At 33.8% G+C, this 14,470-nt stretch overlaps 1 protein-coding gene across 2 annotated transcripts in view; it reads left to right on the forward strand.

Moving 5' to 3' along the window:
• The window catches only part of LOC148306728 (uncharacterized), an 89,988-nt gene that overhangs the window by 67,446 nt on the left and 8,072 nt on the right, over window positions 1–14,470 (forward strand). For both annotated transcript variants that reach the window (XM_088264491.1, XM_088264490.1), the window contains exons 2-4: window positions 8,607–8,784; window positions 10,201–10,340; window positions 12,106–12,205. In XM_088264491.1, coding sequence (XP_088120617.1) covers window positions 8,607–8,784; window positions 10,201–10,340; window positions 12,106–12,205 — 418 coding nt within the window. The remainder of the gene's footprint in view (window positions 1–8,606; window positions 8,785–10,200; window positions 10,341–12,105; window positions 12,206–14,470) is intronic.

The following is a 14,470-nucleotide window of genomic DNA, read 5'->3' on the forward strand; positions in this document are numbered from 1 at the left end:
TGAACAATATTATGTTTATTCAACATTTACGTTGTCATTGATGCTTCAATTGGTAGTACTGATATTAAGGCTGAGATGATTGAGGCGAACGCTCTACAAATGAAAGAGTTTCTGCTTAATAAAGCTTCTCTCATCTCACCATAGATGTTTTTAGTGAAGTCAAGCACTGTGTTTCGAGATTGATCAATATATCTAGAAGTTTCAAGAATTTGAATAGTGTGGTTGTCAATTATGGGTAGAATTAGTAAATGTTACACGTGTGTAAAGTGATCACTTAAAAGAATTTTGTCAGCCCAAAAAATAAACATAATTTTGTAGGTATACTGGCAAAAACCGTTAACTCAAAAATCCCTGTTTGAATAATCGCTGTTATTTAGAGCTTTTAGCCTGAATAAAATACCCGCTATTTAACTCAAAGTTGAATTTACTTTTAAAACCACATATGCAAGTATATGACATTTCAAACTACTTTTCAGTCTACAGAACGTTGAAAACTTTATAATATGCGTCATTAAGTCAAATTTGCATTTTTTCGAGTTTTCACCAGTATACCCACGATTTTGGTATTTGATACGTTTTGGTACATTAAAAGCTGTCCTCTCGCATGCCTAGTTACAGAAGTATCTAGGCTTCCTGACAGATTTGCTCTTGCTAAGCAATTTTTTTAAACTAAGTTGCGAAATTTATTGAAATTGTGAAACAACGTAAAATTGTATACCGATTTTACTGTGAATTTACATTTAAAAGCTTTCAATATACCTGTCACTGCCAATCTAAATAAATACAAGTTTGTAAATCCGTCGCCAAATTTTCCAGAAGTACCCCGGTGTAGGCAGTGAAAGGGATTAGTATTTAGTTTACATTTTGGTACATTAAGAAACCCTTGCGCTCCTCAAAGTGTGTAGACTGGACAGTCGGTGCGTCCAGTGCTTTCCAATCCGCGGTCGGCACCAATTGGCCATGCCTGACGCTAATTAATTGCCAGCAGTTCGCGACTCGGATACTATTATTACGCCATTATACTCGTAGTATAACAAAGGCCACGTGATTAAGAGCTCGCCGCCAGAAATTGATTGTCGAGCCAAAGAATTGTCATAGACGAACAGGCGTCAGCTGTCTCCAAACTCCCAAGGCGCTAACTAAATCAAAAAGTTCATCAGAATTTTCAATATCACACATATCGCTCACTCCTTTAACAACGTCATATATCAAAAAACTTGATTTTTCAGGAGATCGTTTTTAAAGTTTAAAAATATAATATAATGTATTTAAAATACATATCAAGCCACTTATTGAACTTTTTACTATGCAACAGATCTTTTAAGATAAAGCCTGAATATTGTACCTCCGTTTGAAAAATATTTAGTTTATTTAAAAATATAACTAAGCAATACCTTTTCTTCAAAATGCAAAAACAACACTTTCTGCCCTGTAGCGAGTAAATATTAAGTTTAAAATATGTCGCTTTTGCTGGGATATAGTACATTTTTTGGGCATTCCGAAAACACGCACAACTGAAAATTGACGATTTTTTATATATGACGTTCTTGAAAGGAGTGAGCGATATTATTCTGCATCTTTTTTGAGATGTCAAAAAGTACAAGTGATTTTAAAGGTTCAGATCGAAGCGAATGAAAAGTCTGTTTACACAAAGACATTTGGATGAATTGGAAAATGTCATTAATATGAGAGGTTATAATATTAAATATAAATGTAGTCTGATCTACGGCGACTTCCAAATTCTTCATCATCTATTATGAGATGTCAAAAATTACATGTGATTTTAGAGGTTAAGACATCGTATAGTAAATGAAAAGTCTGTTTTTACCATCATATTTGGATGAGTGGGAAAATGCCGTAAATATGAGAGAAAAGTAGAATAATATTGTATATAAAATAGTCTGTTTTAATGTTGGTTGACTTCCATATTCTTCATCATCCATAATGAGATGTCAAAAAGTACCTACTAGTGATTTCAGGGGATGAGTTAGAAAATACATATGAGAAGTTAGTAGTATAAGATATAAATTTGGTCTCTTTCTTCTTTGACTTCCATATTGTTCTTCATCAATGTTAAGATGTCAGTGATTTTAGAGGTTGAGATCTAAATGAATGAAAAGTCTGTTTACTCCAGCATATTTGGACGAGTTGGAAAATGCCGTAAATATGAGAGGTTAGTAGTATAATATTGTATATAAATATAGTCTGTTTCTACTTTGGGATGTGGGCTACATGGGGGGACACACGCTGGAACTCTTCCCGCGTCCGACGAGCAAATTTTGACATAACATCGCTATTGGGGTTAATGACCCGACGCTTATTTAGAGAGCTTCCGAGCCGCGCTTTTCCGTAAAGCTCATTCTTACCGAAACTGTCCCAAACACTCCAAAAACCGGCAATATAATTTTAAGTACATACTTATAAAACAATTTTAGGATATTAAATAGTCGCACGAAACTCACTCACTCAAATATCGAAGACACACCTAAAAAAATTACCAGGTGCATTTTTTTACAAAAACGTGATTATTGACTATATGATATCTTACTAGCCCTGTAAAAATCCCAAAGCGATTTAAAACTTGAATTTAAAGTATAATATATGGACTTCTTAAAAATGACTAACTGCATTGATGTTTATTTTCTTGCCAAGCAAAAGAGACTTTAGTTAGTTAGTCACTTTCTCCTGTATGACTACGATATGTTGGTATAAACAAACTTTTTAATTACTTATATGTAAACGTGTAAAATCACTTGTACTTCTGACATCTAAACATACATTCAGAAGAATATGGAAGTCTGGGTATTTACAAGGATAATGGGTTGTCTTGGGTTGCTTGAGTGATCACTTTACACACGTGTAACATTCAACATTCTACCCATGATTGACAACCATTTTTCTCAAATTTTAAATACGAGTATGTAACGATTCAATTACATGGAAACCTTTTACCATTGTTTACACATATTATGAAAATAAACACTTGTTTGAGTTTTCAGCAAACGGAATGCTGAAATTTAGTGTTTCAGGAGTTTTCAGAATCCGATTTTAGAATCCTAACTCGCAATACGGTTCAGTTTCGTTGAAAATAGTCATTGTTTTAATAACTATGAAATGAATATGAATCTCTTGTAATCTTTTACATTTAAATGATAGTTACACAAAAATATAAGTTTAAATAATTTACTCATAAAATAACTTTTCAAACACTCACGAAACAGTTTTTTCCTTATGAATACTAAAAATTATCTGCCTAAATAATGGCAGTTAGCAGAACTAGGGCTTGAATATATATTAACACACACAAAATCTATTCTGACACGTGTTTCGTTGCATTCAGCGTCATTATCAAACACTGTACGGTGTTTGATAATAACGCTGAATGCAAATAAATGGTGTAACAATAGTTTTTAAGAAATAGTGGTAATAACCAAGTAACTTTTAAATGAATAGATATTACCACAAAGTAATACCAATAATTTTTTTACAGAAAAATTAAGAAAGTATCTTAATTGAATATTATTTTAGGCTCTCTCTCTCCTTAAGGGTATTTTTCCAATTCAAAAACGGTGCCTTAAGCAAAAAAACAGTGACGTTAAATGTTACCTGGGTTTTAAGAAAAATGTTTCATGTGAAAAATGGTTTCATGTTGCGGGCCATCGATTATCGTGGCTAAAAATATATGTATGTGAACTAATTGGGAACAATTTTCACCATGTTCAAAAAAGTATACTCGTATGACAGTAAAAACGTACAGCAGTACTAATTACTGGAATTTAGTACAAAGTCAATATTCGTGGGTTTTTTGTTATCATAATGGTAAAACATGAAATTTTATTAAAATTTACGTAAAAATATTTACGTAACTTGCGGTCACCTCGTAAATTCATATACAAATTCAAGCGGCTTATTTTATTTTATTTCGTGGATATTTAAAATAGAAAGATGTTTTGAATATTTTATCCATCGATAAATTACGTTTCATAATGGCAGTCTGTGCAATCTGCTCGTAGATTATTTTCCGTCTCAGACACTCGACGTAGACTATTTCCGATTTTCCGATCAACTGGAAAATGTTTTGACTGTGTCTCTCATATTTTTTTATGAATATGTATAAAGAGAATATAATATTAAGAGCGTCTATCGTAGGTCGTAGATCTGTGAATGTCCAGACTTCTATATTCTTCTACATCCATGTTGAGATGTCAATTAAAGTGCCTACTTTGTATTAATATTACGAGCGTCTATGATATGAGAGCTCTGTAAATATTCAGATTTCTATATTTTTCTACATCCATGTTGAGATGTCAATTAAAGTGCTTACTTTGTATAATTACTACGAGCGTCTATAGTAGGTCGTAGCTCTGTAAATATCTAGACTTCCATATTCTTCTTCATCCATGTTGAGATGTCAATTAAAGTGCTTACTTTGTATAATTGCGGGCGTCTATGGTAGGTCGTAGCTCTGTAAATACGTAGACTCTTATATTATTCTTTATCCATGTTAAGATGTCAATTAAAGTGCTTACTTTGTATAATTATTACAAGCGTCTATGGTAGGTCGTAACTCTGTAAATACCTAGACTCTTATATTATTCTTCGCCCGTGTTGAGATGTCAAGTAAAGTGCCTACTTTGTATTAATATTCCGGACGTCTGTAGAGCGCCAGCAGAGTGCGCCAATTTCGAGGCGTCCGTAAATATAGTATGGATTACCAAGTAAACAAAGCGTAAACGGTTTTACACTTTCCGAATCTGCCGGCCAGACGATCATCTGTTTTTCAAGGCCCCGATACGACTACAGCGAAAAATTGGCCGTTTTTCAAGGAAAGAGGCGAGGAACCGCTCAGAGCGTGGATTCCCAAACTGGGCAAAATCGCTTGCGGGCGACGGAGTGAACTTTGCGGGCAATTCTGGCTTTGGGAGAATTTCGAGGGGTATACGAAGAGACAAATGAGCAATGTAGAAAAATTAGATGACAATATTCTTCCCAACATTTTTGGATGTGCCCAAATACTAGTTTTCAAATCTGGGTTTCTCCACTAAGGGGTTATCTTGAGTGTGACCAAATACTTGTTCACAAATTTCGGTTTTCTCTACATCTAGTTTCAAAATCAAAATTTCAACCGGCACACGAAAGGAATCTTACAACAGTGCACAATTAATTCTACACGGATGTTTAATAATTGGCAGATGATGAAGGTTGTTTAAGTTTATAAAGTGATCACTAAAGCCAGCCGTATGATAGGTTATAGGCTCTGTAAATTTCTAGACTCCCATCTTAATAGATTATTTCATATTTCCAACATTTTCGGGTCTTACATTTTTTTTACATCTCAAATTTGTTAAAAATAATCCACTGTAGAAAATAACCCCTAATTGGAGATAATCCAGATTTGTTAACAAGTATTTGGACACATTCAAAATATTGTAAATATTAGGGTGTGTCTAAATGCTTATTCACAAATCTGGGTTTTTTCTGGAGTTATTTTAACATTTTTGACATCTCAACATAGGTAAAGAAAAATATGGATATATGGGTATTTACAGAGCCTATAACCTATCATATGGCTGGCTTTAGTGATCACTTCATACATTTGAACAACCATCACCATCTGCCAATTATTGAACATCTGCGTAGCATTAATTTTGAAGGCGTTTACATATCGTAGTCGTACAGGGGAATGTGACCAACTAACAAAACATAAAATGTTCAGGAGGGCCATTTAAGTCACTTTTGCTCGGCAAGAAAATAAACATCAATGCAGTTAGTCATTTTTAACAAGTCAATAAATTATACTTCCAAGTTTAAAACCCTTCGGGATTTTTTTCAGGACAATATAAAGCTAGTAAGATATCAAATAGTCAATGATAACGTTTTTGTAAGAAATGCATTTTGTCACTTTTTCCTGTATGACTACGATATATACACTTTTGTAAGATTCCTTTCATTTGTCGGTTGAAATTTTGATTATGAAACAAGAATTTTGACACAGCCAAAATGTTTACATTGTTAAGTGGGCACCGAGTCAAAAAAGTTTGGGAGTCTGCGGTCTCGGGGGAAAGGGAGTCATACTATTAAAGAAAGAGCGGAGTAGACCGAGGAAATCCTTGGCAGCTCTCCATACAGTACAGAGTAGCACTAGTGCAAAGCTGTAAGACTATCAGTGAGTCACCAGACCTTTTCTTTTATTCTATTGTCATTACTCATCGTCTTCACCGCGTTCGCCAAGGGTCAAAGAACTATTTTGGCTATTAATCTAGTACCTATAACATACGTATACCCACCATCCATGTGCGGTTCTCTGTATGCACACATGTGCGATACACTGCTTTTACATTCTTTCATACAGTTACAAAAAATATTGCAATTCAATTCATGGACTAGACATTTTTACTTATATCATTTTACTAGTTACGCTATGCCTCTCTAAAAAAGACTAAGCGCTTGGAGAAGGACGTAACGTCAATTTTAAACACCGTATGTGAAGCTCATTCTATATTTTAGAGTTGGGTCCTTGAGACGTTGAATGTCGAAGAGGGGCTATAGGAATAGGAGTTGTTTCTAATTTTTATTTATTTATTTATTGTTATGATTATTTCTAATATTATTTTATTTAAAGTAAAACTTTTTTTTTAAATGGATAGATTTTTACCACAAAGTGACTGCCGAATCAATTTTAAAAATTCTTGACACATACTTAACCATTATTTTTATTACTATACAAGACATTCCTCAGAAACAATAGCACTGATACTGTTAAGTAATTTGTACTCACATAACCAGCTCTGCTGTTCGTGATGTCCATTTGTAATTTGGTAAATTCTTGGAAATTGATCTAGATTATTTACATATCGCTCACTCCTTTCAACAACGTCATAAATCAAAAATCGTCATTTTCAGTTGTGCATGTCATGTTTTCGGAATGCCCAGAAAATGTACTATATCCCAGCAAAAAGGCATATTTTTAACTTAATATTTACCCGCTACAGGGCAGAATGGTTTTTACATTTCCAAGGAAAGGTATTGTTTAATTATATTTTAAATATACTTAATATCTTTCAAATGGACAAAAAACCTTCAGGTTTTACCTAATAAGATCTGCTGCAAAGTAAAAACTTCAATAAGTGGCTTGATATTTATTTTTAATACACTTTATTATATTTTTAAACTTTAAAAACGATCTCCTGAAAAATCAAGTTTTTTTATATATGACGTTGTTGAAAGGAGTGAGCGATGAGTATATCAGTTACCGGGAAACTCTAATGAAATACATATTTATCTCAAATTGTAATCATTAAATCATTCTGAAATACATTTGAATATTTAAAAATATAAATTTTTCTACCAGGCTCCATACCAACTTATCGTCATTAAAGTTGGGGCCAGCTCTCCTCGTCCTCAGGTTGTAGGTCCTTCTATCATTGACAACGTCACCATAGCCATGCCTTCGAATTATGTTATCTTTCTGCAGCATCCATAATCCCTATGATCTTCCTCTAGATGTCTTTCGAGGAAGATCCATGTCGATTGCCTGGTTCACAATTAGGTTCTTTGCGTACTATATGCCATAGTATCTCAATTACCTTTCCTCTACCTTACTATTATATCTATTACACCCAGGGTTACAGGAATGCGTGAACTCTTTTTTTGTCTCTAAGTTACACTCCAGGTTACCATTTATGCATTCGCATTTCGACAGCTACTAGTTACCTAGAGTAGGTTTTTTGTTAAGATGGGAGTTGTACTTTTTATTTAAAATAGATATAATATATAATTTATTTTTACAAGGTGTAATATAAAGATCGATTAGTGGATTTTTCTTTCATCTGGCTATAAACAAATTTTATTTTAATCTGTGTTGGGAATTACGTTTGTGTCCTAGCTTCAATATTATTATCATGTATGATACCACCTCTCATGAGAGCTACGAGTATAATAATAATTATAATAAATTTGGATAATTTATATAGTGCCATTTTCGTAAAATAGTTCCTCAAGAGATCCTTATGAACTAACACGGATCCAATGACGGATAGGTCCTCACCCAGGTTTCCTACATCTTGTTGTTATCTTTTGAAGCAGAAATCGCAGCAAAGCATGAATAGGTGACATCTTGAGGTGTCTCATCATAGCGCCTACAGCTGTTGACTTTGCGTCTCCCTTCCAGCTAGGGTTTAGAAGAATATATATATATATATATATATATATATATATATATATATATATATATATATATATATATATATATATATATATATATATATATATATATATATATATATATTTATATACATATATATATATATATATATATATATATATATATATATATATATATATATATATATATATATATATATATATATATATACACTTTTTAATAGACTCTGGAAGACTGTCTGCAAAGACCATCTCAGAGTGGTATGTCATCGTGGATGGTTAGCTCTTCCTAGTTCTGACTTTGTGTGTGTCTTTCTTCCAGCTGGGGCTTAGAAGAAGTACATATTTACACTTTTTGAATAGACTCTGGAAGACGGTCTGTTAAGACCATCTTAGACGGCCAGTCAGCTAATTCTCATCCTGTGTTTGTTTGTCCCTTCCAGCCGGGCGGCCCCCGGGCGTGGTGGGGCTGCGGCCGCAGCGCGTCACGGTGGGCTCCCGCGTGAGGCTCTCCTGCCAGGCGAGGGGCCGGCCGCCGCCCACGCTGGCGTGGTACCGCGACGGCCGCCTACTGCCCCCCGCCCTACTCAACACCAACCGGATACGGCTGCAAGTCAAAAAGTGAGCTTTTTTATTCATTATCATCTCCTCGTACCATAAAGTGTGTTATTATCATCTCCTCGTACCTCAACGTGTTTATAACATGTTGAGTTTGTATGCTTGTTCACAAATCTGGATTAAGTACAGTGAAACCTCTTATAACAAGCATAATTCGTTCCAGCATCTTACTCGTTAAGCAAAACATTTTTTCCCATAGAAATCAATGTAAAATACGATAATACGTTCCATGCCGAAAGAATACTCATTTTTAAAATTAATTTTGATTCAAATAAAATTCCTTTCAAATAAAATTTAATGTCAGAAGATTGTTACTCTGCTACTTCCTCCTCTTAATTAACTAATTTATTGCTGTGAAACACGAAGCACCTCCATAATCTCTTCGGTGGTCAGCTCTTGACTGAGCTCTTTCACAAGCTCTTCAATATCGTCATTATCCACTGTATCTCGTGCCCCGGCGCGGAAGTCCCGGCTCACAAGTGAATGTCGTCGGGACCTTTTGTCTGTAACTGCTTATGCGAAACATCAACTTTTTCAGATTTTTTTCTCGTTGTTTAATTACTCGTTATGAGAGATTACACTGTATTTGGACACTCAAAATGTTGTAAATAAATTAACTGGTAAAATTATAAGGTTAATAATAAAATGAAAAGGATATTTTCTAGAGTTTCCCATGTATGTGATTATAATCCAGTATTCGTACCTCACATACAAATGAAAGAGTCTCTGCTCAATAAAAAGCTTCTTTCTCAAAAATTTTAATAGTATGGTCGTCAATTATGGGTATAATTGGTCAATATAATTGGGTGAGTAAAGTGACAGGCGTAAGCTCCATAAATGCCCAGACTAATTAGACCATATTCATTCTTATTAGACCATATTCTTCTTAATCTATGTTGAGATGTCAAAAAATAATACAAAGTGTGCTCATTGTGATTTGTGTGGTTTACTGGGAGGTGCTTTCTTGTTTTATATGAGGGCAATTCTTAAATGCATTTCTAAGGATTGTTTAACATTTTGAGTTTGTCCAAACACTTGATCAGAAATCTGGATTATCTCCATTTTAGAGTTATTTTTCACGTTACTTTTTGACATTTCAACATAGGTGAAGAAGAATATAGAAATCTGGGCATTTACGGGGCTTATGACCGAATACTAGCTAATGAGGCTATTGGTAAAAGGAAAGATCAAGGAAATGAACGAAAATTGTCATGATCAAGTATTTCAAATACTTGAAAGTGGTCAAGTCAGGAGTCAGAATGATCCGCAGTTATGTACGAGGAAATCATTAATGTGGAAGAGACAAAGATTGTTAGCAAAGACAGATATTTTTCTGCCTACCTTTTTGGAAAGTGGTGTGATCGTTAGTTGGCTAGTTAGTCTTTTAAACCAAGATGTGATTGTTTTTTTGTTCGTAAGGCGGCGCTCAACGTTGGTGATTAGCAACGCCCGACCCGAGGACTCTGGTCTGTATGAGTGTCGGGCCGTAGAAGCGGGAGCAAGTCCTGCCGCGTCGAGGTCCAACCTCACGGTCCAGGCCGATCCTCGCGCAGAAAGCGGTAAGTAAACTGATTTATCTTATTTCTTTACATTTTATAGTATCTTTCTCCTTTTCTCTTTATCCCATCCTTTTCTCATGTCTCTTCTTATATATAGACTTTTGTTATGCATAGTTTTGAAGAACTGTAATTGGTTCTAATGATTTTTTTTTGTATTCTGATTTATCATATATCGTAACTGTTGTTTTTCCTTCCAATAAAATAAAAAATAAAAAATAAAAATAAAAAATAAATCTTTATAAAATTAATATCAACCTACCGGTTTCAACAATACATTGTCATCATCAGGGCTTATTTTAAATATATAAAAAAAAACATTAAAAATATTAGAATACTTTCACAAAAAAAAACAAACTTCCACACACTCCATAAAAATCCTAAATGTTATTTTTATTATTCATTTTATTATGTTTTTTGTGAAAGTACTTATTGTAATATTTTTAATGTTTTTTTTTTGGTATTTAAAATAAACCCTGATGTTGACAATGTATTGTTGAAACCGGTAAGTTGAATTATATGAATTTACAAAAAAAGTAGTGAAAACAAAGTCTATTAATTTTATAAAGATATGAGTTATCTTACTTTAATCCAAAGGTCCTTAAACTGTTGTTAGCCTAGCGCCATCCTATCAAAAGGGAAAAGAAAATTGTCCCAGAATGTTCCCTCAGAAAGGGGGCAGGTTTCCTCGAAGGAACTAGGGCAGTGCTCCCTAACCGGTGTGCCGTGAGCCGGATACAAGTGTGCTGCGGTCAAATTCAATGTAAAATATTTGACTTTTTACAATTTTTCATCATGTATATTCACATACGTATACACCATGAATATCTTTGTGACTTATACGAGGACATGGGCTGTTTGACGTATGATGAGCTGAAAAGGGTTTCGCAAACTAGACCGGAATGACGGAGGAAGTGTCGTTTGTTGCTGCAGACCAATCCACAGAATTGAGACGAAGAAGATTTAATACAAAAAAAATATATTTATAATAATATTGTCTATTATTCAAAATGTGGTATAGAATAATTATTAAAAGTAAATAATGTTTCAATGGTTCCCCGGCACCTAGTGCCAACTTCGATTTTGGACGACATACATATTTACAACATTTTGAGTGTGTCCAAATAATTGTTCACAAAATCTGGATTATCTCCAATTACAGGAGTTATTTTCATATTATTTTTTGACATCTCATCAAAGATGAAGACGAATATGGAAGTCTGGGCATTTACGGGGCTGACGACATATATTTCTTTACATCTCACCAATAGATGTCTTTAGTGAAGTTCTAGTGATTCAAGAACAATGTTTTAAAATTGATTCATATAAGTATATAAAGCTTTCAAGAATTTGAGTAGTGTGGTTGTCAATAATGGGTAGAATTTGTGAATGTTACACGTGTGTAAAGTGATCACTTAAACCAGCCTATGACGGTCGTCAGCCACGTAAATGCCCAGACTTCTATATTCTTCTTCATCTTTGATGAGATGTCAAAAAATTATATGAAGTAAAACGTTAATTTATTATTATTTTACAATAATTATTTAGGTTAATGTGTCGCATTAAAAAATACGACATATATTACTATTTGCTTCTTCTTCATCATCTTTGTATAGATCCTGGGGATCTGTTCCTCTTGGGATATCGACTGTCAGCTATCCCTCCACCTTTTCGGTGGTTTTGGTTTGGTTTCGGATATAATAAGTGGCTTTTGATCGAACGCATGTTTTTTTTTTACTTTTTGGATAACAGATAATGATTTTTTCAGCAATTTCCGGTGCTCCTTGCCCAATGGCGGATCCAAGTTCCTACTGTCTGAATGGAGGGACATGCCTCTTCTTTGAAGCTGTTAGAGAAGCTGCCTGCAAGTAATTATATTTCTTAATGTAATTTTAGCTTCTTTAAATCCATTCAACCTTAGACATTGTCAACTTCATTAATATAGTATTTTACATGGTGGCTAACTTAAAAAAACCAACCAAAATATCCATTTGTATTCCGTATTTTACGGACTCAAAATTTCTCAATTCCTAATTAATTATTTTCTTCTTTTTTCATTAATCGATTCAGCAGTCATTTTGTGGTAATATTTATCTTATAATTTTAATTTCACTAGGTAAATACTTATGTTTGTTAAAACCTATTATGACTCGTGTTTCGATGCATTTAGACTTAGTTTTTTAAACGGTGTTTGAAAATGATGCGAATTCACTTGATATAAAATCCATTGCTTGAATTAATTCCTTAAGGAAACATTAACCCTAGCATTATTTTTCTCATATAACGATAAGCCGCAAATACTGGTGATCCCAGTGGTTTTGGCCGCCTCTAGAATTTAAAATCACTGTCATTCATCCGATGTCTATAATCCAATGCTTGAACTAATTTACAATTGATGTCATATCATGATTGGCCGTAACTATTGGGGATTTTGGTGACCTCTAGAATTGATTAATCAATCATATCACCAATTCACCAACCCATAATCTACAAGGAGAAATCACTGTCATTCATTCGGTGTCATTCATCTAATGATCGAACTAATTCATTATTGATTTCATACCGTGATGTGTCGGGTTGTGGTCCCGTGGTTGGTGTCGCCGACTCTTAAGTCACTATACCACAATTTGATACCTTTTTCTAATAATGAGCCGCTTAGGTTCACAGAAATAGTATGTAATTGAAATATTCGTGTAAATAATAATAACACAAATATTTTTTTTTTAATAAAAAAAGATTAGCCACAACTATCCGAGATCACCTTGGTTTTGGCAGCCTCTAGAACCTATGAATCAATCATCTCACCAATTCACCAACTCACGATCTATAAGGAGAAATCACTGTCATTCATCTGATGTATAATCCAATGCTTGCATTAATTCATAATTGATTTCATACAATGAATAGCCACAACTATTGGAGATCCCTTGGTTTTGGCCACCCAACTTTCGAACTGATGAATCAATCGTCTAATCAACTCATGATGTATAAGAAATAACTATCGTCCGATGTATAATCCAAAGCTTTGATGATGTTATGCCATTAATTTCATCAGGTATCTTATTAATTCATCAACTCATGATCAATTAAAAATCACTATCATTCATCCGATATATAATGATGCAATACTTGAATTAATTTATAATTGATGTCAAACCACGATTAGCTACAACTATTGTGGATTCCCTTGGTATTGGCTGCTTCTAGAATCAATGAATCAACCATCTCATCAACTCATAATCAATAAGAAATCACTATCATCTGATATATCGTAGTCGTACAGGAGAAAGTGACTAACTAACAAAACGTAAAATGTTCTGGAGGGCCATTTAAGTCACTCTTGCTTGGCAAGAAAATAAACATCAATGCAGTTAGTGATTTTTAACAAGTCAATATATTATACTTCTAAGTTTAAAATCCTTTGGAATTCTTTCCAGAGCAATATTAAGCTAGTAAGATATCAAATATTCAATGATCACGTTTTTGTAAAAAAATACACTTGGTCACTTTCTCCTGTATGACTACGATATAATCCAATGCTTCAACTAATTTATTTAATAAACACTAACCGAAGCATTTTGTTCTGATGAAATTTTTCATCAATTGCCAACCATGATCAATTAAAAATAACTGTCATTCATCCGATATGTAATTCAATGTTTGAACTAATTCCTTGATCAAACTTTAGCCCTAGCATTTTTTTTGATTATGTTATACTGTCAATTTCATTAATCGTCTCATCAATTCACCAACCCACAATCTACAAGGAAAAATCACTGTCATTCATCCGATGTAAATCCAATACTTGAACTAATTACCGTAGAACGGGGCCACTTGAACTTTGATGTGTTACTTGAGACCAGTACAAAAAAGATATTTAAATCTGTATTTAGTCTACAATACTGAACGTATCGTGACAATAAGTGTCACCTGTCCCGGAAACAATGAATCATGTCGATACGTTCATTATTGTAGACCAAATACAGATCTGAATACTTTTTTGTACTGGGCTCAAGTAACACATCAAAGTTCAAGTATACGTACTACGGTATTTGAAGGAACTTTAACCCTAGCACTTTGTTTGATGATGTTATTCTAGGATTAGCCACAATTATTGGTGATTCCCTTGGTTT

The sequence above is a fragment of the Brachycentrus maculatus genome, unplaced genomic scaffold (genome assembly GCF_059751285.1).
Source record: "Brachycentrus maculatus isolate JH-2025_06_01 unplaced genomic scaffold, ASM5975128v1 h1tg000228l, whole genome shotgun sequence".
Classification (NCBI taxonomy): domain Eukaryota; kingdom Metazoa; phylum Arthropoda; class Insecta; order Trichoptera; family Brachycentridae; genus Brachycentrus; species Brachycentrus maculatus.